This window comes from Mauremys reevesii, linkage group 8, assembly GCF_016161935.1.
Source record: "Mauremys reevesii isolate NIE-2019 linkage group 8, ASM1616193v1, whole genome shotgun sequence".
In the NCBI taxonomy this organism is placed as follows: Eukaryota; Metazoa; Chordata; order Testudines; family Geoemydidae; genus Mauremys; species Mauremys reevesii.
In genome coordinates, this window is record NC_052630.1 from 99,170,570 (window position 1) to 99,193,700 (window position 23,131).

Here is a 23,131-nt window from a genome sequence, read left to right on the forward strand (position 1 = left end):
CAGATGGATGTAATCTAGTGGTATGAGCAGAGGAGGGGTCTAGATTTTAAATTCTGATCCCAACTGTTTTTTGGATAAACCAGTTAATCTTTGTTGGCACATATGGACGTTACCTTACTAAAATGCTGAGGATTCATTTATTTTGTGAAAGTGCCTTGAAGATAGAAAATAGTAATTCTAGAGTGATTTCATAATTTTTTAAAGAAGCGTTTTACTATATTTCAGTTAGGGCTATAATTTTGGAATCTCTGCCTTGATTTTTTCAAGTTTTTAAAAAGTTAACAGCCTTTTGACTGTGTCCCTTTATGGCTCTAGCTATTGCTCTGCAGTGAGAGGAATGCAGTAACTACTTTTCAGTGGCCAAGAAAAAGAAACTGACAAAAATGTTTCTCTGCAGGATCTTCAATGTGAAGTGAAGAGGGAGAGCAGTAATCTACAGAAGCTGCAAGCTCAGAAACAGGAAGCACAGGAAATCCTTAATGGCCTCGATGAGCAAAAAGCCAAGTTAGAGGAGCAACTTAATGATATCAGGCAAAAATGTGCTGAAGAGGCCCATTTGGTATGTTCTGTTAGTTTATATCTTTTCAGTTGAGACCCTTATTGATGGATGTCTACTCCAGCCCTCCACTGGAAGAAAATAGCCCTTTTAATGAGTGACTGTGGTTGGAAGAGGAGCATAGCTCGAGTAGGAGAAAACAGTGAGATACTTTGGGCTGGGTGAGGAACAATAAGTGGGGAAAAACATCTTTCAGTTCAGTGATTCCCTATTACATATAGGTCCTGTCTATACTAGGGTTGAAAACATGCTGACTATCCTTGTGTTAACTACAGTTGTAGCTAGCAGCATTCTGACACTTTCACTGAGCAGTGTAGATAGATGCTTTTTCTGTAAACTGTAGTATAGGCTATCAACTCCAGATAATCTATAGCAAGAATCTAAACTATCCCCTCTAGGCATAGCATCCTGACAGTGTTATCAATATAAAAATCTGTCCATGTTTGTCAAGGAAACCATGCTAAAACCCTGTTAGCCATGATGATATTTAAACCCACTTTTGGCTACCACTGGTTAATCTTAGCATCAATATGGCCTTAAATCTCCAGTGGGAAAATACAATAATTGCAGCTGGGATTTTTCCTGATTATTTTTTGGTATTTGAAAGTAGTTTCTGATAAACACATCATATTTCAATTGGATCTGGTTTTAATTAATGAAGTGTTCCTTCATTCTGCAGATTGCCTCACTGAAGGCAGAAGTAATGAATCAGGAATCTAAGATCTCAACATATGAGGAGGAACTGACCAAAGCTCAAGAGGAGCTAAGTCGCCTGCAGCAAGAAACTGCTGAGCTAGAGCAATGCGTAGAGTCAGGGAAAGCACAGCTGGGACCTCTTCAGCAGCATCTGCAGGATACACAACAGGAAATCAATTCAGTAAGGCATTGTGGAAAAGTATCAACAAATGTTAATATATCCTAAGAAAACACCCCTTTGGGGAGGAGGGGAGGTTCCTTTACTTTCATTTGCTCATTTTTCTTTTGCTTCCTTATACAAATTTTGTTTCCTGCTAACTGGTTAATATTACTGGAGTCTGATATTAATTATAAGATGATGGTATGCGAGCTATGGTATTTCTATTATTAAAGTCTACAAGGTCAATGAGCTTATGTTTTGGATGATACAGGGGCCTCATTTATATTACAATGTACATTTTACTTAATAAAATCATAATTTTATAAGAAAATTTCTTGAAAGTGAGGAACTAGCAGCTGCCTGTACTATACTTAGCTCAAGTCAGTGCTGCTATCTAGGCTTTGTACTCCAGCCCTGACCCTGGACAGCCTCTGCTATTCTGGTCATTGACACATTTTGAGTGGACCCTTCAAAGGTTTATGTTGGTATTGTGATTTGGAGCATTGTCATTGGAGATTAAGAGCAGGTTAGACAAAAACCTGTCAGGGATGGTCTAGAATGATAATAGTTAATCCTGCCTTGAGTGCAGGGCACTGAACTTGAGGTCCTTTCTAGTCATATACTTCTATGATTGCATAAATGAGATTAAATTGAGAACCATCAAATGTATTTTCATTTGTGTTTGAGACTAGTTATCCAGAGGTAAAAAACTGGTGCACTAGCCACCATGCACACACATGCTCCATATGTACACTATTTATTCTGTGTTCTGTTTTAAAAGAGCATTGTAGCTTCCATTTGCAATCACTGTGTTGAATTAGTGCCCCTCTGGTTATACTGTAGATCTGAAACCCCTTTTATTTCTCTGCTTTCCCCCCACACCCACACTCAACTTTATTTTTGCTAGTGGTTGACTCCGTTTCCCTGTGCTACTCCTGGACATCAGTGTAGCTAATATGCATCCTTGTTTTTTGCTGTTTTTCTCTCTCTCTGAATGCCTTACCAGTTTTTAGCAGGATACTTCTCATTTGACTGGAAAGATGAAGTGCACCTCTAGAGGCCACTGTTAATATGGCTTTGGTTTTCATGCTAGAGAGCACTATGGTCAGGGTCCTTCTCCCTGCTTGGTTAAGGCACAGCTACTTCTGCTAATATACAAACCAGATATTTTTTATTTTGAATTCCATGGGTAAGTCTGGTTTTTTAGCTTTGGACCTAAAAAATCTTAATTTAGTTTTAACCCGGAAATTTAATGTTGGGAGTTTTAGAGCCATCATGGCTATGTCGTTATTGTATGCTTGCATTTTTATTTTTGGTGTTAAGCCTCACTTCATGGGAATTACCGTCTATACTTGTTCATTAGCCCGTTTGTTTATAAGCCGACCCCCCCAAGACGGTTTGCTAAAAATAGCAAAAACTATATGACCCTTTCATAAGCCGACCCTGTATTTCAGGGGTTGGCTAACTTTGGCTCCCAGCCGTCAGGGTAAGCCGCTGGCGCATTGGGACATTTTGTTTACCTGGAGCGTCTGCAAGCATGGAGCCTCTCAGCTCCCTGTGGCCACAGTTTGCTGTCCCCATGCCACTTCCTGCAGCTCCCATTGGCTGGGAACGGCGAACTGCGGCCACAGGGAGCTGAGGGGCTCCATGCCTGCAGACACTCCAAGTAAACAAAACGACAATGTATTAAATATTCAATTCAATGATTCCATAGAGTTTAAAATCTTCAAATTTTGGTGTAGATCCGTTTATAAGCCAACCCCCGCTCTTTGATGAGTCACTTATTAACCAAAAATATTCAGCTTCTGAACAAGTATATACGGTAATAAAAATGTATCTTTTCCTTTACAGATAATGTACAGTATATCCACACTCCTTTATTTCAGCCATAGGCATGCAGTTTAGAAGCATTGTTGCATCACAGGGTATGTGAACCCAGGTTGAGAGAGCATGTCTTTGTCTCCTGATGCTTTATTCCTTTTCTTTCATTAGCAAAGAGGCGCTTAAGACAGTATCTGTTCCTCACATTTATTTTTGAGTGGTTAATTGTATTTTTCTTGCCATAAGTAGCAATCTTCTTTCTTTTTTTTTTAAACAGATTTTTGAATTCATATTTTCTTTTGGTCTTCCCGATTTCCCCCTCTATCCCCGCTTACAAATAATGTACAGAAAGTACATTGGTGGCTATGGCAGGATTGTCTAATGGTTAGGGTACTAGCCTGGGACTCAGAAGATGCTGGTTGAATTTCCTACTCCTCCACAGGATTCCTTTGTGATCTTGGACAAATGACTTAGCCTGGGTGCCTCAGTTCCCATCTGTAAAATGGAATAATACTTCCCTACCTTACAGGGTGGTTGTGCAGATAAATGCTTTAGACTGTGAGGTGCTATGATGCTACAGTAACAAATGGTACAGATAGATGGTAGGTAGACGTGAATATAGATCTCCTTATGGTGACATCCCATGAGATTTTTGGTCTTTACAAATGTCTATTAACTCACCTTTGGAGAAAATGATTAATGTGTATTTTTTGTTCCTTTAAAGTGGGAATTCTGCTAGATGTTGCCTTTGCAATTTTGTCTTAACTTTGTTAAAAACAAAAAAACAGTTGTGGACTAATGCAGCTTAATGGTGCTCATGGCTAATGGGATCTGTGACTCTGGTAATACTGCTGCATATCTTCAAAGTACTGTATGAATGTTAATTGCTCCTCACAATACACCTCTGAGGTAGGGTGGCGTTTTCCAGGTGGGGAAACAGTGTGAGAGAGGTTATGATTTACCCAACTCTATAGACTAAGTTCTTGTTAGAAGTGGGATTCATCTGAGTTCTTAGCATCTAGTTCTGTTCTTAGACCACATGGCTTCTCCTCTTCTACATTTTTTTTGTGCTAATCATGTTCTGAACCTCACACCTGAGGCTGAAACCCAAGAGTATGGCTCTGTTGTTCTTCACTTTCAGAAAACAGTAATTTCAGGTACATACTGCATTCTCTGTCTCTCATGTTTAAGCAGAAAAGTATGCACTATTTTCTCCTGCTGCTATACTAGTATATGTATTTATGCTTTCTCTTTGCAGATGGAAACAAAACTGTTTGAGCTGAAAGAATTGGAAAATAACCAATTTAACTGGCACTCTCACCCACACAACCTACTTGTTAATGGAACTGCAGATCATTCTAGCCTTAGCAACAGCAGCAGTGAAGCTGCTAACCTTAATGAGAATGCTGAAAGGGAGAGTTCAGCAGAAGCTGAACAAATAAACCATGAGTCTCCAGTGAGTAAAGAGTTTTGATTGCCTTCTTAGCTATTATATAGTACAGTAGTGACATCTGAATGAGTTAGGAATGTAGTAAAGCTGACGTTTTTTTTTAAAAAGGCACAACAAATCAGTCATTTTATCAAAGATCATATTTCATTTTGTTGGAAGATGAGTATCATGAGTGCAGGCAATTTTCATTTGGATGACAAGTGACTATGTAATACGTTTATTTTGTGCAATATGCAGTTGTCACCAAAACAAGTCTCTCATAAATTTAGTGATCTGAATTGATATTCCCTGTGTGCAAAAGGAGAACAATCTTCTACAACTTAGGTAGCATGGACAGAATGAGAAATAGTACTGAAATCTAAGGGCTTGGCTACACTTGCGAGTTAGTGTGCAGTAAAGGAGCCCCAGGCGCACTAGCTCACTCCCCATCCACACTGGCAAGGCACGTAGATCACTCTGACTCCGCGGCTACAACGCTGCTGGTACTCCGCCTCGGCGAGAGGAATAACGTTTGCTGTGCCTCCGCTGAAGCGCCCCAGCATCAGTGTGAATGAGATATTGCGTTACTACACTTGCATCTAAAGAAGTGGGTATTCACCCACGAAAGCTCATGCTGCAAAACGTCTGTTAGTCTATAAGGTGCCACAGGATTCTTTGTTGCTCTTACAGATCCAGACTAACACGGCTACCCCTCTGATACTACACTCTGATCGACCTCCAGAAATGTCCCATAATCTCCTTAAATCAAGTGGCCACTCCCGTCATTGTTTTGAACTCATATAGGAATGCGGAAATGCCCTTTTCAAAGCCCCGTTTCTGACAGCCAGCATGCAAGCCGTTACTGGGAATGCTGTGTGTATGAGAGAGAGAGGCTGGGGGGAGAGAGAGGTCTGCTGCTGCCTGAACTTACAAGACAGCATGCTGACATGCTCTCAGCCCCCCAAAAACCCACTCTCTCTCCCCACACAACACACTCCCTGTCACACTCCACCCTACCCCTCCCATTTTAAAAGCACGTTGCAGTCACTTGCATACTGGGATAGCTGCCCATAATGCACCACTCCCAATGCCACTGTAAGTGCCGCAAATGTGGCCACGCCAGTGCGCTTGAAGCTGTCAGTGTGGACAGATTGCAGCACTTTCCCTACTGGGCTCTACGAAGGCTGGTTTAACTCAAAGCGCTCTACAGCTGCAAGTGTAGCCATGCTCTAAAGCTGCTCTGCTTGCTGAACTGCCTTTTTTCTTGGGTTCTTGGCTTTCACTGCATCTTCAGAGTTCTCTAAGCATTTCATAATGTTACAAAATATAAAGATGCTCTTGGCCCATAAGGTATGTGTTCTCTTTTTAGATATTTGAATAGGCTACAGTATGTTTTTGTGTCAATTTGCCATATGGAAAATCAATATTCTGTAGATCTGTTCCTTTTTAATAGGTGTGTTTTACAATTGGCATAGTCTTTTGTTGAAGCATATTCCATCTCTGATACAGAAACCCTTTCATATTCTAGAGGGTAGAATCTTATAATATGTGAACGTCAGTGTTCTTGTTTGTTATAATAGGTAAGGAATAGCCCTGAAACAACAAATGCTGCTATTGGAGAAGAGAAAGAGACCCTGACTGCAACTGTTGACAAAAAAGTGGGTTTGTACAGTTTTAAAAACAGAATATAGCAAGAAATCTTTACATTGTATGAGATGGATTATGTTCACTTCCAATCACTGAGTCACCCCGTGACCATAAAACACTTATTGTCATCACTTTGATTTCTACAGTTGCTCTTAATTTTGGGTATGAATGTATGGAAAACTTTTTTTCATGTCATCTGGTATACTGAAGATTTCTGTTGACTGACTTTTTAGCTGTCCATCACTGAATTCAGTAGAATTGTAGTTGGTCTCTTAACTTTTAGTATCCTTATTTCTCTAAACTTCAAAAGGCAAATGTTTTATCTAAGTTTCTACCTAAAACATTTCATACTTTTCCCCCTAGGAAGATCCATTTGCTACAGAATATCATCCTCTGCCTGATCAAGTTACAGAAGCCAATTTAGACTTCTTCCAGTCTGACCCCTTTGTTGGCAGTAAGTAGATTTTTCTGTTAGCATGAATTTCCTGAAAGAGGGTTAGTTGTATTAATGTGTCTTAAAAACTAATGTGTATTTGGACCAGCATTGAGTTTTATAGTAGAAGAATGGTTTTCCATTGACTGCAGTTGTGGTGGGGTCTCCGAAATCTACCGGTGCATTGTGAGGGTTTTAGTCCAAGCACCAGAAGAGGGTAGCCATTGGTGTCTCAAAAACTGAATGTGAAAGGAGAGGTTTGCTTTTGCAGTAGCCATGGCAACCGCTCCTTCATCTACACCTCTTCTGCTTCCTCCCAGAGAGAAGTTTATGCTGATACCTGTTCTCCAGAGGCTGTCTTTCTGAATTAAAGAGGAGGGCAGATTCAGTCTGCTCTATTTTATGGAAACTTTGGGCCTAGTCCTGTAAATCCTATTCAACTTATACATAAATGATCTGGAGAAAGGGGTAAAAAGTGAGGTGGCAAAGTTTGCAGATGATACTTAACTGCTCAAGATAGTTAAGACCAAAGCAGACTGTGAAGAACTTCAAAAAGATCTCACAAAACTAAGTGATTAGGCAACAAAATGGCAAATGAAATATAATGTGGATAAATGTAAAGTAATGCACATTGGAAAAAATAACCCCAACTATACATACAATATGATGGTGGCTAATTTAGCTACAAAAAATCATGAAAAAGATCTTGGAGTCATCATGGATAGTTCTCTGAAGATGTCCACGCAGTGTGCAGAGGTGGTCAAAAAAGCAAACAGGATGTTAGGAATCATTAAAAAGGGGATAGAGAATAAGACAGAGAATATATTATTACCCTTATATAAATCGATGGTACACCCACATCTTGAATACTGCGTACAGATGTGGTCGCCTCATCTTAAAAAAGATATACTGGCACTAGAAAAGGTTCAGAGAAGGGCAACTAAAATGATTAGGGGTTTGGAGAGGGTCCCGTATGAGGAGAGATTAAAGAGGCTAGGACTTTTCAGCTTGGAGAAGAGGAGACTAGGGGGGGATATGATAGAGGTATATAAAAGTATGAGTTATACTTTTCTCAAACAAATCTATTGTGGAGAAAGTGGATAACAAAAAGTTATTTACTTATTCCCATAATACAAGAACTAGGGGTCACCAAATGAAATTAATAGGCAGCAGATTTAAAACAAATAAAAGGAAGTTCTTCACACAGCGCACAGTCAACTTGTGGAACTCCTTAACTGAGGAGGTTGTGAAGGCTAGGACTATAACAGCATTTAAAAGAGAACTGGATAAATTCATGGAGGTTAAGTCCATTAATGGCTATTAGCCAGGATGAGTAAGGAATGGTGTCCCTAGCCTCTGTTTGTCAGAGGGTGGAGAGGGATGGCAAGAGAGAGATCACTTGATCATTACCTGTTAGATTCATTCCCTCTGGGGCACCTGGCATTGGCCGCTGTTGGTAGACAGGATACTGGGCTAGATGGACCTTTGGTCTGACCCAGTACGGCCATTCTTATGTTCTTAAAACTAACTCCAGGGAGTAGTAACTTTCACATTAGTTGGACTGCACTAGTCCTATTATAAAAACTCAAGATTTTCCAAAGATGTTACTGCTATGATTTTGTATTCTAAGCATATATGTAGGCAAATATTGTTGTATCTAAGCATTTACTAGCCATTACCACAGAGTTATCGTGGAGATCACCACTTTGATTATACTTATGCTAGGAAATAGTGGTAACAGTTATTTGTTGGCAAATGTTTTTAATGCCAGCTGTTGTAGTCCCACTGAAGTCAGTGGTAATACGCCGACAAGCAAGGGTTGCAGAATCCTTTATAGCTTGCTAGGAATCTGCAACGAAGTGATCCTCAGTTGAAAGAATGTTTTTGCCGAAAGATTTCAGTGCTTTTTCCTTTTTTAATTTTTTTTTAAACAGGTGATCCTTTCAAGGATGATCCTTTTGGGAAAGTTGGTAAGTAGATACCAAAGCTCTTAAATTTAATACTTCGTAAATATTTAGTGTGAAGGACTAGCTGTCTCATAGGATTAGTAATGGATTATATGAAAACTTTCACATCTAAATCACTTGTGAATCTGACCAAGGCAGTAATGACCTGACACAGCTGCCATTTGATGGATGTACAGAGCTTTGTGTTAAACATGTTTGTGTTCAGTAGGTTTAACTCAGTTGTCCACATGAAATTAGCTCCATTACTACTGGCAGTAATTGGCTCTTGGATGTGAGTCTGCAGAAAGGCCCAGGACTGAATAGCAATGTACACCAAACTACTCTTTCACCATGAGAAATAGTCAGTTAGGTTTGAGGTGCACTGATAGTGGTGTCAGTGACACTGTGCTGTCAGTGCCCGTTTAGTAACTGTCCTGTAGCTAATTAGGACTTAATCTTGAGGTCTATCAATCCAGCGCCTTTCTCTAGCACATCAAATTAGAATGGTTGTGCAGACAGTGTCATTGCATTGCCAGACCCTGAACTAACTTACAGGTGATTATTCTCAGTAAGTGGACTAAACTCTCTAGATAATAAAAGCAGCATTTTTAGCAGAAGTGGAAAACAGAGCCAGTTTGATCATTATGATGAGAGATATAAGTTCTGAATTTTTAAACGTCACCATTTTAATATAACTTTATAGGATACTATTTCAGTACAATAGGCTGGCTAATAGATTTGTTTGAACTTAATTTTTTTCAAAGTACCTTTCTGCATGCTGTGTGATCCTATCCAAACTCTGATGAATTGGAATAGTGTGATTCTAGATCTCAGGTTTTTTGTAAGAATTGCCTGTCCAAATGACTGTTTGCCAAGAGTTAGCACATTAAACAACTTTCCCATTAAGAGAGGAAGGGAGAAAACCCTAGGTTTGCTTTTACATGCTGGAATTGTGAGTAATTACAGTCAAGAATATAAGGATTCTCATTAGCAGGTAAGATTTCTAGAGGAAGTTATTATGAAGTGCAGAATCAAAGGAAATTGGGAGCAATTGTTCAACTTGAAATGTTCCAACAATACTGTCTCTTGTAACTTTTCTAATGTTAAGAAATGGTAAGTTGAGTAAAGCGGTGTTTCAGTTTAGCTGGGAAATGCATTTAAAAACAGTGCAGGCTATTAGAATGAGCTGTCCTCAGTCACCTACTGAACATTTACAGAGTCCCTATTCTGTAAAACGTTACCCCTCATTTTCTGCCACCCTGTGAAGTTTTCAGCAACATACGTTGTAGCATCTGTAAGGGTAAATTGTTAGTATGTGTGGTGTTGGCATGTTGGGGCATCGCTTAAAGAGGGCTGAGTAAAATTTGCTTGTACTTGTAATTTCTGGTTTTCCAAGTTTTAAATGTGTTTAATTTGTTATTAATCATGTTCATTATGGTAGTGGCTAAGGTCCAACCAAGAATGGGGCCCCATTGTGCTTGGCACTGCACAAACAGAGAACAGGAGACGGTCCCTGCCCTAAAGAGAGTATGATGTAAATAGACAAGACAGAGAAACGATGGGGGAGTAGGGTAGAACACAAAAGCAGCGTGACCAAGATGATGGCAGCAAGCATCATGTTAGTTTCACCATTTAATGTTTTCAAGTAGGTATAGCTAGGAAGGGATAAGTTAAATGGAAAGTAAAATGTAGGGAGAAAGGACACTGAAGGGAACTGAGGGGGGCAGAGGATAAGAAGGGCACATATGGAGTGAATCTAAGGGGGAGAGGTTTGGAGCAAACAGCACCAAGAAGGTTGGTGGTGACTGGACGTCTAACATAGTGAATGCCAGTGAAAATGAGGCAGAATCAGAAGAGGCTAAAATAGGGAAAGAACAAGTTAAAAATTGCCCAGACAAATTAGATGTCTTCAAATCACCAGGGCCTGATAAAATGCATCCTGGAATACTCAAGGATCTGACTGAGGAGATATCTGAGCCATTAGCGATTACCTTTGAAAAGTCATAGAAGACGGGAGATTCCAGAAGACTGGAAAAGGGCAAATATAGTGCCCATCTAGAAAAAGGGAAATAAGGACAACCCGGGGAATTACAGACCAGTCAGCTTAACTTCTGTACCCAGAAAGATAATGGAGCAAATAATTAAGCAATCAATTTGCAAACATCTAGAAGATAATACAGTGATAAGTAACAGCCAGCATGGTTTTGTTAAAAACAAATAGTGTCAAACAACCTGATAGCTTTCTTTGACAGGGGGGAAGCGGTAGACATAGTATATCTTGACTTTAGTAAAGCTTTTGATACTGTCTCGCATGACCTTCTCATAAACAAACTAGAGAAATGCAAACTAGATGGAGCTACTATAAGGTGGGTGCATAACTGGTTGGGAAAACCATTTCCAGAGCGTAGTTATCAATGGCTCGCAGTCATGCTGGAAGGGCGTAACAAGTGGGGTCCCACAGAGATCGGTTCTGTTCTGTTCAGTATCTTCATCAATGATTTAGATAACAGCATAGAGAGTTCACTTATAACGTTTGTGGACGATACCAAGATGGGAAGGGTTGCAAGTGCTTTGGAGGATAGGATTAAAATTCAAGATTATCTGGACAAACTGGAGAAATGGTCTGAAGTAAATTGGATGAAATTCAATAAGGACAAATGCAAAGTACTCCATTTAGGAAGGAACAACCAGTTGCACACATACAAAATGGGAAATGACTGCCTAGGAAGGAGTACTCTGAAAAGGGATCTGGGGGTCATAGTGGACCACAAGCTAAATATGAGTCAAGAGTGTAACACTGTTGGGGGGAAAAAAGCGAACATCTTCTGGGATAGATTAGCAGGAGTGTTGTAAGCACGACACAAGAAGTAATTCTTCCACGCTGATTAGGCCTCAACTAGAGGTAGTATTGTGTCCAGTTCTGGGTGCCACATTTCAGGAAGGATGTGGACAAATTGGAGAGAATCCAGAGAAGAGGGACAAAAATGATTAAAGGTCTAGAAAATATGACCTATGAGGGAAGATTGAAAAATTTGGGTTTGTTTAGTCTGGAAAAGAGAAGACTGAAAGGGGACATAATAGTTTTCAAGTATGTAAAAGGTTGTTACAAGGAGGAGGAAGAAAAATTGTTGTTCTTAACCTCTGAGGATAGGACAAGAAGCAACGGGCTTAAATTGCAGCAGGGAAGGTTTAGGTTGGATGTTAGGAAAAACTTCCTGTCAGGGTGGTTAAGCACTGGACTAAATTGCCTAGGGAGGTTGTGGAATCTCCATCACTGGAGATTATTAAGAGCAATTTAGACAAACACCTGACAGGGATGGTCTAGATAATACTTAGTGCACGAGTGCAGGGGACTGGACTAGATGACCTCTCAAGGTCCCTTCTAGTTCTGATTCTGTGATTCTATCCGATGGAAGCTGGCAAAGGCAGGAGAGTGAAGACAGAGTCCCTACCTCAAATCTGGGTCTAGTATAAGGTGAAGTCTATCCATCAGCTGCATAGGAGACTTAGAGATGTGAAGTGGCCCATTCATTCAGCTGATGAATGACAACGCCCCATGAAGATGAAACAATATTTCTAAGATATGTGAACTACTCCAGTCATCACAGGAGGTGTTCCCATTTCCTCCCTCCCCAGTATCAGTGGTTGCAAGCCTGGTGTCCTTTGCACCAAGCATAGCTGTTCTCAGTAGTGAGTGCTTTGTGCATGCATAGAGCATGCCTGTTCTCAGCTCCCCCCTCAGAATAGCAGAGCCCACAAAATCCTGGCTCACATGGGGGTCAAGGAAAGGGGCTTATATCTGATGTGGAGAGCAGGGGCCCCTAGATCACAGGACACAGGGTAGGAAGATGAGTTCTTCTTCGAGTGATTGCTCCTATCCATTCCATGTAGGTGTGCGCGCCGCGCGTGCACGGCTCTTCGGAACATTTTTAGCTTAGCAACTCCGGCGGGCCGGCTGGCGCCCCCTGGAGTGGCGCCGCCATGGCGGCGTATATATACCCCAGCCGGCCCGTCCGCTCCTCAGTTCCTTCTTTCCGCCCGTGACGGCTAGTAGGAACAGTGGAGTGCTCTCCTGTCCTCCACAGCCTTAGCGTTCTCCGTTAGTTAGTGTATATAGTTATCATAGTTGTTAAATTTTGTTAATAGTTCTATAGTTAGTGTTACAATACTCATTAGGGAGTTAGAGGGGTTAGCCCTCTTCTTCCGCCCCGGTGCGGGTTTCAAGCCCTGCGCGGCTTGCCAGCGGTCTATGCCGGTGAGTGACCCGCACGACGCCTGCCTCCGCTGTCTTGGAGAGGCTCACCGGTCGGACAAGTGCCCCATTTGCGTCGCTTTCAGGCCTCGCACGAGGAAGGAGCGGGACTCACGGTTGAAACAACTCCTCATGGAGTCGGCCCTCCAACCTCCGGCACCAGCACCGGCGGCGCCAAAGACTGCCTCGACTAGCAGCGCGCCGACCGCACCCAGCCGCCCCGGTGCCGAGGATGCAGCGCGGCACCCGGCACCGAAGACCCGGCACCGCTCCATCTCCCCGGGAAAGAAGCGTAAAGTGCCGAAGATGGTCTCTGACAAGCACAAGAGACCGTTAGCCCAGCCGCCTCCGACTGTAACGGTGCAGGCTGAGGCTGTGCACAAAACGTGCACCGTGCTGTCGACTCCGGCGCCGCAAGGCCCGTCGAGTCCGGCACCGCCCAGCTCCCCGGTACCTACCGACGAGGAGCTGAGGCTGCCGTCCACGCCCGAGGCGTTCGCGACGGCAAGACATTTAATTGAACTTACCGCTGATGCAAGCGCTCAGCTGCCGGTGCCGCCGGTGCGGACTCTCAAGTCTATTGGGAAGCCACTTATAATGCGACCCCCGTCCCCGGGCGCCCGAGCCGACCGCAGCACCGCCGCCAGGTCTCGGTCCCGATCTCGCTCACGGCACCGCTCTCCGCAGCACCGGGCACGACGATCCACGTCAAGACGACGCTCCCCATCTCCTCGCCGGTTGCAGTCCCGGTACCGCTCCCAGTCGCGGTACCGGTCGCACTCCCGGCGATGTTCCAAGTCCCGGTCGCAGAGTCGCCGGCACCGTACCAGGTCCGGCTCCAGGCACCGCGAGGCGCCGAGTCGCGTAGTCGCTCAGGCGCCGCGCGACGCGTCCAGATCCGCATCCCGCCGCCGCCGTCGCGCCCCGGCGCCGCCGCTGGTCGCGCTCCCGCGCCGCCGGTCCCGCTTGCCGGCCAGACCACGTGGCGACCGGCACTGTCCGGGCGGCACCGCTGGGGCCTTTACTCCGCACCGACGCCCGCCCGCCACCGCTCGCTCCCCTGGCCATCAAGAGAGCCCTCAGTCGCTTCCCCTGGGGGCAGCGCAGTTGACTTCCGGGCGGGTCCTCCCACCAGAACATGGACCGCAGCAATGGGGATTTTGGGTCCCTTGGGCCGAACATGAACAGGGGCCCCCCCTCCCGCCGCGACAGCCAGGCTCGGTGCGGTCGGTACCGGTAGCCACTGTCAGCAGGCCACCTCCGTCCCCCACTCCACAGGCCGCCGATCACGGCACGCACTTGGGGCATGAAGCGGTTCCCGCAGACACGGAGCAGGCACCGGAGGAAGTGCTACCGGGTCCTTCCTCATCCTCCTCCCCCGATGAGGTGGTGGCAGGGGCGGCACCGTCGGAGCCCCCGCCAATCGACCTCAAGACTCACCAGGACCTTCTCAGAAGGGTAGCTAAGGCCATCAACCTACCCGTGGAAGAAGTCCAGGAGGTCGAGGACCCCATCACGGACGTGGTGGGGGAGGACGCCCCCGTGAGGGTAGCGCTCCCCTTCATTCGGACAATACAGAAGAACAATGCCGCTATCTGGCAGTTGCCCTCCTCCGTCCCGCCTACAGCACGCAGAGTTGAGAGGAAGTACTCGGTCCCCCCGAGGGGCTACGAATACCTGTATGTTCACCCGGCTCCGGACTCTCTAGTTGTCCAATCTGTCAATGACCGGGAGCGACACGGCCAGCCCGCCGCTGCGCCGAAGGCGAAGGAGTCCAAGCGCATGGACTTGTTAGGCCGGAAAATTTACTCAGCGGGCGGCCTCCAACTCCGTATCGCCAACCAAATGGCCCTGCTCTCAAGATATACATTCAACATCTTGGGCTGCCTAGCCAAATTTGCAGAGCTCACCCCGCAGGATTCCCGCAGAGAGTTCTCGGCACTGCTGGAGGAAGGAAAGCTGGCTTCCCGTACCTTAATTAAGGCAGCGGTAGACGCAGCGGACTCGGGGGCCAGGACCATAGCGTCAGGGGTAACCATGCGACGCATTGCATGGCTTCAGTCCTCTACTCTGCCGCCGGAGGTCCAGTACACGCTCCAGGACCTTCCTTTCGAGATGCAGGGTCTATTCTCAGAAAAGACTGATACCCGCATTCAAACCCTGAAGGACGGCAGAGTGGCGATCCGCACATTAGGAATGCACACGCCGGCCACCCAAAGGCGTTCCTTCCGGCAGCAACCTTATCGCCCCTTCCAATACAACAGACCTCGCCCGCCTAACAATCGGCGCTTGGCCCCCTTCCGCCGCAGACCATCGGGCGGGCGGCATAATCAAACCCAGGGATCGTCCAAGGCCCCTCAGGGCCCAAAGTCGGCCTTTTGACGGGACGCCCGAGGGCCGCTCACCTCTCTCCAATCAGGATCCACCCCTTCTGTTTTCTGATCGCCTTTCCCGCTTCCTCCAGGCGTGGTCATCTGTAACATCAGACAGCTGGGTCCTCAGCACTGTCCAGTACGGCTACCGCCTACAGTTCATTTCGCCCCCTCCCTCCCACCCACCCTCCCTGTCCCTCTTCAGGGACCCCTCTCACGAGCAAGTCCTCTTACAGGAGGTCCAGTCTCTGTTGAGCGTGGGTGCCATCGAGGAGGTGCCTCCCAGCAGGCGAGGCAGGGGATTCTATTCCAGATACTTCCTCATCCCCAAGGCGAAAGGAGGCCTTCGTCCCATCTTAGACCTCCGGGAGCTCAACAGATACCTGTGCAAGCTCAAGTTTCGGATGGTGACCTTGGGGTCCATTATCCCTTCCTTGGATCCTGGAGACTGGTTTGCTGCCCTCGACATGAGGGATGCCTACTTTCATGTGGCAATCTACCCCCCCCCCCACAGACGCTTCCTGCGCTTCCTGGTCAACGGAACTCATTACCAGTTCGCAGTGCTCCCCTTCGGCCTCTCCACCGCGCCGAAGGTATTCACCAAGTGCATGGCGGTCGTCGCCGCAGCCCTCCGCCGTCGTCGTATCCACGTCTACCCATATCTCGACGACTGGCTGATTCGGGGCTGCTCCCAAGCGCTGGTGGCGAATCAAGTGACCGAGATTCTACATCTGTTCCGGTCTCTCGGCCTCCTTGTCAACACCGAGAAGTCCCTCTTAGTTCCAGCGCAAAGAGTGGAGTTCATAGGAGCGGTCCTAGACTCCAATCTGGCCAGAGCGTGCCTCCCTCGCACTCGGCACGAGACGTTGGCCTCCCTCATTCGGGCGCTGCAGGCCTTTCCGATGACAACGGTGCGATCCTGCCTCCGCCTCCTCGGTCACATGGCAGCGTCCACATTTGTGACCGCGCACACCAGGCTGCGACTTCACCCATTCCAAATGTGGCTGGCGTCGGTGTACCGTCCTCATCGCGATCCCCTAGACATGGTGGTGACGGTGACACAGCCCGCTCTCCGGACGCTCACCTGGTGGCTGGACCCGGAAACGGTCTGCGAGGGAGTTCCGTTCCGCCCGCCTCGCCCGTCAATCACCCTGACGACGGACGCCTCGGCGCTGGGCTGGGGGGCTCACGTAGGAGACCAACACACCCAAGGTCTCTGGTCACCCCAGGAGCTCTCCCTCCATATCAACGTCCGGGAGCTGAGAGCGATCCGCTTAGCTTGTCTCGCCTTTCGGGCTCACCTGCAGAACCGCTGTGTAGCGGTCTACACGGACAACACCACAGCCATGTTTTATGTCAACAGGCAGGGCGGAGCGCGGTCCTCCCCACTTTGCAACGAGGCATTGCTCCTCTGGGATTTCTGCGTAGCCCACTCGGTCGCCTCGGCGTTTTTCTGCCGGGAGCGCAGAACACGTTGGCCGACCGCCTCAGCAGGTCCTTCGCCTCTCACGAGTGGTCCCTTCGCCCAGATGTGGCTTATTCCATCTTCCAGAGGTGGGGCTTTCCCCAGATAGACCTCTTTGCTTCCCGGACCAACCGCAAATGCCACAGGTTCTGCTCCTTCCAAGGTCAAGCTCCAGGCTCCCTCTGATGCGTTTCTCCTGTCATGGACAGATCCTCTTCTCTACGCGTTTCCTCCGTTTCCGCTCGTCCACCGAGTATTACTCAAGATCCGGAGAGACAGCGCCCGCATCATACTCGTCGCTCCGGCCTGGCCGAGGCAGCACTGGTATACCCTGCTGCTCGAGCTGTCGGTTCGGGAACCCATTCCCCTTCCGCTGTGGCCGGACCTCATAACCCAGGACCTCGGCAGGCTTCGTCACCCGAACCTGCAATCGTTGCATCTTACAGCTTGGTTCCTGAGTGGTTGACCGACGCAGAGAGGGATTGCTCCGCAGCGGTGCAGCAAGTGCTGCTCGAAAGCAGGAAACCTTCAATGCGAACTACTTACCTCGCCAAGTGGAAGCGCTTTGCCCTCTGGTGCGACCAGAGAGGTATCAACCCTTTCTCGGCCCCCATCCAGACTGTCCTCGACTACCTTTGGTACCTCAAGGGTCAAGGTCTTGCAATCTCGTCCCTCAGAGTGCACCTGGCAGCGCTGTCAGCATTTCGACCAGCTATAGGAGGTCGCTCGATCTTCTCCAACCCGATAGTATCACGATTCCTTAAAGGGTTAGACCGTCTCTACCCGCAGGGGCGGCCTCCTGCTCCGACATGGGATCTTAACCTGGTCCTCGCCCAGCTCATGGGCCCACCCTTCGAGCCCCTTGCTACTTGCTCTCTCCTCCATCTTACCTGTAAGACGGCCTTCCTCGTGGCGATCACATCCGCCAGACGGGTCTCAGAGCTCCGCGCCCTGACGGCGGGTCCCCCATATACCGTCTTTCACGGGGACAAGGTGCAGCCCGACCACACCCGGCCTTCCTCCCCAAGGTGGTGTCGCCCTTCCATCTCAACCAGGAGATCTTCCTCCCGGTCTTCTTCCCGAAGCCGCATGCCTCGCCTCGGGAACAGCAGCTGCATACCCTCAACGTCCGCCGAGCGCTCGCGTTCTACATCGACCGCACGAAGCCCTTTTGGCGTTCGTCCCAGCTGTTTGTGGCAATAGCTGACCGCATGAAAGGCGAGCCAGTCTCCTCGCAGCGGATTTCTTCCTGGGTGACGTCCTGCATCAGAACGTGTTACGAGCTTGCTCGCGTTCCCCCGTGCCGACTCACCGCACACTCCACGAGGGCACACGCCTCATCGGCCGCTTTCCTGGCCCATGTCCCCATCCAGGACATCTGTAGAGCGGCCACCTGGTCTTCAGTCCATACCTTCGCTTCCCACTACGCGTTGGTGCAACAGTCTAGAGACGACGCAGCCTTCGGCTCTGCGGTATTACACTCCGCCACGTCTCATTCCGACCCCACCGCCTAGGTAAGGCTTGGGAATCACCTACATGGAATGGATAGGAGCAATCACTCGAAGAAGAAAAGACGGTTACTCACCTGTAGTAACTGGTGTTCTTCGAGATGTGTTGCTCCTATCCATTCCAATCCCGCCCTCCTTCCCCACTGTCGGAATAGCCGGCAAGAAGGAACTGAGGAGCGGACGGGCTGGCTGGGGTATATATACGCCGCCATGGCGGCGCCACTCCAGGGGGCGCCAGCCGGCCCGCCGGAGTTGCTAAGCTAAAAATGTTCCGAAGAGCCGTGCACGCGCGGCGCGCACACCTACATGGAATGGATAGGAGCAACACATCTCGAAGAACACCAGTTACTACAGGTGAGTAACCGTCTTTTCAGCCCTCCTCCAAGGGGTAGGATTCCCCGGGATGCTGGCTTATATGGGGGTTCAGGAAGAGGACCCCTGAAAAAAGTAAGACCCCTTCTAAAGTAGCTATATTACTCAGGGCATATTTCCCAAAAGTATAAAAATCACTTGACAGAGGCAGATATAGCAACATGCCTATAGATCATCTCCCATTTCTGCCAAGGGTAGGGTTTAAACTTACACACAAGTATAGCTCAGGGTGAGTGGCCACAATATGACCACTTGAGCCACCACTGTGAAAATGTGCTGACTTCAAACACTATTGTTTCAGCAGAGCCCCAGTCTTGCTCCATATGAACGTTTAATTCCCTTTGGGTCCAGCTACTTTCCTAATTTTACCCTGACTAACTTCAGTATAAACCGCCCCCCCCCCCCAAGGAGTAGTTGGTGCTGTACACTAGTTGATATAAATACCAAGTGCCTGAGGTCAGTTTACAGAGGATCAGAATCATGGTTTTAGCCCCAGGTATGGATCAAAAAGTAGCTTTTTAGATTTTGTAAAATGATTTTTAGGGGGCTTCTTTACCAACCCCCTGGCTGAATGATCCCCAAAGTTGGGCCATTAACGCTACCCTGCACCCCTGTGAGGCACAGGAAATTTCAAGACAATCTGAGTAAGCATGTGGATTTTAGAGCATTTAGAAGACTTTGCCTTTAATCAGAAAGTGATGACCAACCTTAACTACAGAGGAGCTGGTGCTCTGCTGTAATATGAAGGAAGCTGTACAAAATTACATTTGTTCTTAAGACTTCAATCTAAAAAGAACTAACAAGAAATATTTACAAGAAATATTCCTTAAACAGATCCATTGTATTTTTTTCCTTCAGATCCTTTTGATGGTGATCCCTTCAAAGATTCAGATCCTTTTGCAGCTGACACATTTTTCAAACAATCCTCCACTGATCCTTTTGTGACTGTGGACACTGACCCTTTCAGCACAACAGGCAACAGCAATAATCCCACAGTAAGTTTGATGGGAGGAAAGGAGAGATGTACTAATAGTTTGTTCAAAATGAGATGATCTTGTATATTTGGATACACTCAAATACATGAAGTACTGGGTATTTTGGGTAGTGCATGGATTTTTTGCTTGTATGTATTAATTTCCACTGGAAAATAGTTTAGTGGCTTTTTAACTCTGCACGTACAGCCCTCTGTTAAATGCTATTCCTAGTCAAATTTCTACTAGAAAATAGTGGATATTGGGAGAAGCATATGAAATGATGATGTAAAATATTAATAAGATTTCATTCCTTAGTTCTACATTTTTTGGAAAATTACTCCCCTAAAAAATTAAATAAACTTTGCTAAAAATCCTGAAACACCTCTATTGCAAATTTCAGTTAATTGAAACTGCTAGATAAACTAAAGGTCACTTATGTACTTGGCATTGCATGGTCCACGAGTCCATTCCTGTGGTATGCAGGCAGCAGAAGCTCTCCTAAATTTTGTGGGAACGTAGTGCCTCCTGTGGAGCTAGAGGTGCCTCAGAGAACCAAGTATCAGAGGGGTAGCCGTGTTAGTCTGGATCTGTAAAAGCAACAAAGAATCCTGTGGCACCTTATAGACTAACAGACGTTTTGCAGCATGAGCTTTCGTGGGTGAATACCCACTTCTTCGGATGCAAGTCACTTCTTGCACCCACGAAAGCTCATGCTGCAAAACGTCTGTTAGTCTATAAGGTGCCACAGGATTCAGAGAACCAAAACTTTCAGTTATTTAAAAACATGACATACAACATTTTAAGTTTCTGCTTCCTGCCCACCAGAGTCATAAATCAGGGTTTTACAAACAACATGGTCTAGTGGCTAGAATCACGGATTGGAAATCCAACTCATGAGTTCTCTTCTCGAGGAAGCATTAGTCAGGTGCTTTTAACAGAGAGGAGTGGGAATCAGGAGATCTAGGTTCTGTTCCCACTTTTTGGCACAGACTTGCTATATGATCTTTGCCATTTAACCTCTTTGCCTGTGTCCATCTGTAAAACGAAGATCATAACTGTTACCATGTTGTGATGCTTAGCCACTTATGCAATCTGCATAAAGGTGCTATATGAATGTTAACATTTCATCTTACAAAATAAAAATTGACAATGATAGCATTGATCAACAAACATGATCTTTTGTCTTGAGGTGAAGCTCAATTTTTTTGCTAGAGATGGGATAGGGAAATGTTGTTGGGATTATTTTTCAAGCTGCAGAAAACAAGTCTTCGTCAAAGGAATTTTCTCGTTTTTAGACAGAAACACTGAAGAACAATGATCCTTTTGCTCCTGGTGGAACAGCTATTCCTGCACCAAATGATCTAGGTAAAGAAGTGAGATTGTATACATCCTTTTTATAATTTTGATTTGTAATCCGTTTTATTCTTTCTTAGTTTTCTAGGCTTTAACACTTACTTGATTATGAACTTATAGCAACATTAAATTATAGACTATTCCTAGCTACCTTGTATCTAAAGCTGCTTCTTCAAGTAATTACATAGGTCCATTTCACTGTAGGTGTGTGCATCCCTCCTGCACAGTTGTCAGAGAGTTTCCCCTCTCTAGTACTCCTCAGGGCAGCACAAGTGCCCTGTGCTGCCTTGCACCACTGTGCCCAAGTATGAAGGCTGGCGCCACCCCCAATGACTCAGTACCTTCCTACTGCCCATGACTGTTGTTGGAGTTGCTGTCTTTGCATTTGCTAGTCGTACCCTCTTTAGTGTAAATAGCACCTGTTTTGTACATTTTAGGTTTTTCCAGGTCTCAGATGCACTGAGTCCAGGACTCAGACCACCTTTGACACACTGTGACCTCTGATCAATAGGGCGAAATCTACCCTGTCTCCTCTTCAGAGAACAGGATTCTACGAAGGGCAAAGCTTTCCTGCTGGGGTTGAGATTCCAAACAATGTGTGTTTTTGCTCTAGATACAAAGACACATCCTGTCACTAGGGTACAAAACTGCCTCAAGCTTCAAGAGTACATGGCAGTGTGCACTTACGTGGGCAGCATGACAGGCTGCACTTCAGAGACAGGGTTGTTCACCTTAGTGTATTCACTGGCCTGCCATCATAGGAAGATGGTGATTCAAGTGCCTCCTTGGACTGGTGGACAGAATCCTTGAATGTTTGCATGGGGGTCCCCACTGCTTCTCTGCAAGAGACACCCTAGTCACAGATGTGTTGGGCTCTGGATTGGGGAGCTCACTTAAGTCCTTTATAGACCCAAGACTGTGCAAGATCTAAATGTCAGGGAGCTTCAGGCCATCCATTTGGATTTTATGCTTATTCAGGGTCGGTGCTTGCAGACAACACAGCAGCCATGTTCTGTGGAAACAAACAAGTGGGGGACAGGTTGACGAAATTATGCCAAGAAGCGATTCTGCTTTGGAATTTCTGCATTGCCAGTTCCATCAACCTGGAAGCTGCTTACCTTCTAGGGGTTCAGAATGCTCTGGTAGATCACCTAAGTTGGTCATTCACGAGTCACCATGAGTGGTCTCTTCATCCAGATGTAACCAGGCCCATTTTCCAGCTGTGGGGGACTCCCCAAATGGACCTGTTTGCAACAAAAGCAAACAAAAAATTATCTTTTTTTTGTTGATGTTGTTCTAGAGTGTGCCACAGCCTGGGTTTGTTGACTGATGCCTTCCTGCTAATCTGGTTGAAGGGCCTGCTGTATTCCTTCCCTCCAATTCTGCTCTTGTCCAAGATCTTGTTCAAAGTCCAAACACAGTTATTCTAAGGGAGTGCAGAAAGTCATTCTAAATAGTAGAAAGCCTTCAATTTAGGACTACTTATTTTGCTAAATATGGTCCATTTGGTCCAGACAGAAATGTATTTACCCAGGTCAGGCTCCTATTCAGCACATCTTTTGTTTCTGCAGCAACAGGGGTTAGCTGTTAGTTCCATCAGAATCCACCAAGCAGTTATCACATCTTTCTACTCTCCTGTGGATAACCACTTGCTTTTTTCCCATTACAATGTCTATTAGGTTTCTGAAGGATTTGGACAGGTTATATCCAGAGGTACATAGCCTAGTCCCCCCCGTGGAACTTAAATGTAGTTCTAGCAAACGTGATGGCTCCCCCCTCTGAGCTGCTGGTGACCTATTCTGTTACACCTTTCTGTGAAGGTGGCTTTTTTTTGGTTGCTATTAGCTTGGCCAGGAGAGTGGGGAATTGCTAGCCTTAGTATCAGAAACTCCCTATACCAGGGGTCAGCAACCTTTCAGAAGTGGTGTGCTGAGTCTTCATTTATTCACTCTAATTTAAGGTTTCGCGTGCCAGTAATACATTTCAACGTTTTTAGAAGGTCTCTTTCTATAAGTCTATAACAGGGATCGGCAACCTTTGGCATGCGGCTTGCCAGGGTAAGCACTCTGGCGGGCCGGACCAGTTTGTTTACCTGCCACGTCCGCAGGTTTGGCCAATCACGGCTCCCACTGGCTGTGGATCGCTGC

General features: G+C 46.3%; 1 protein-coding gene across 3 annotated transcripts in view; it reads left to right on the forward strand.

Moving 5' to 3' along the window:
- EPS15 (epidermal growth factor receptor pathway substrate 15) overlaps positions 1 to 23,131 on the forward strand; it is a 107,412-nt gene that overhangs the window by 67,586 nt on the left and 16,695 nt on the right. For all 3 annotated transcript variants that reach the window (XM_039484813.1, XM_039484814.1, XM_039484812.1), the window contains exons 14-21: positions 398 to 559; positions 1,236 to 1,433; positions 4,492 to 4,689; positions 6,243 to 6,320; positions 6,673 to 6,763; positions 8,677 to 8,712; positions 19,516 to 19,652; positions 20,927 to 20,996. In XM_039484813.1, coding sequence (XP_039340747.1) covers positions 398 to 559; positions 1,236 to 1,433; positions 4,492 to 4,689; positions 6,243 to 6,320; positions 6,673 to 6,763; positions 8,677 to 8,712; positions 19,516 to 19,652; positions 20,927 to 20,996 — 970 coding nt within the window. The remainder of the gene's footprint in view (positions 1 to 397; positions 560 to 1,235; positions 1,434 to 4,491; positions 4,690 to 6,242; positions 6,321 to 6,672; positions 6,764 to 8,676; positions 8,713 to 19,515; positions 19,653 to 20,926; positions 20,997 to 23,131) is intronic.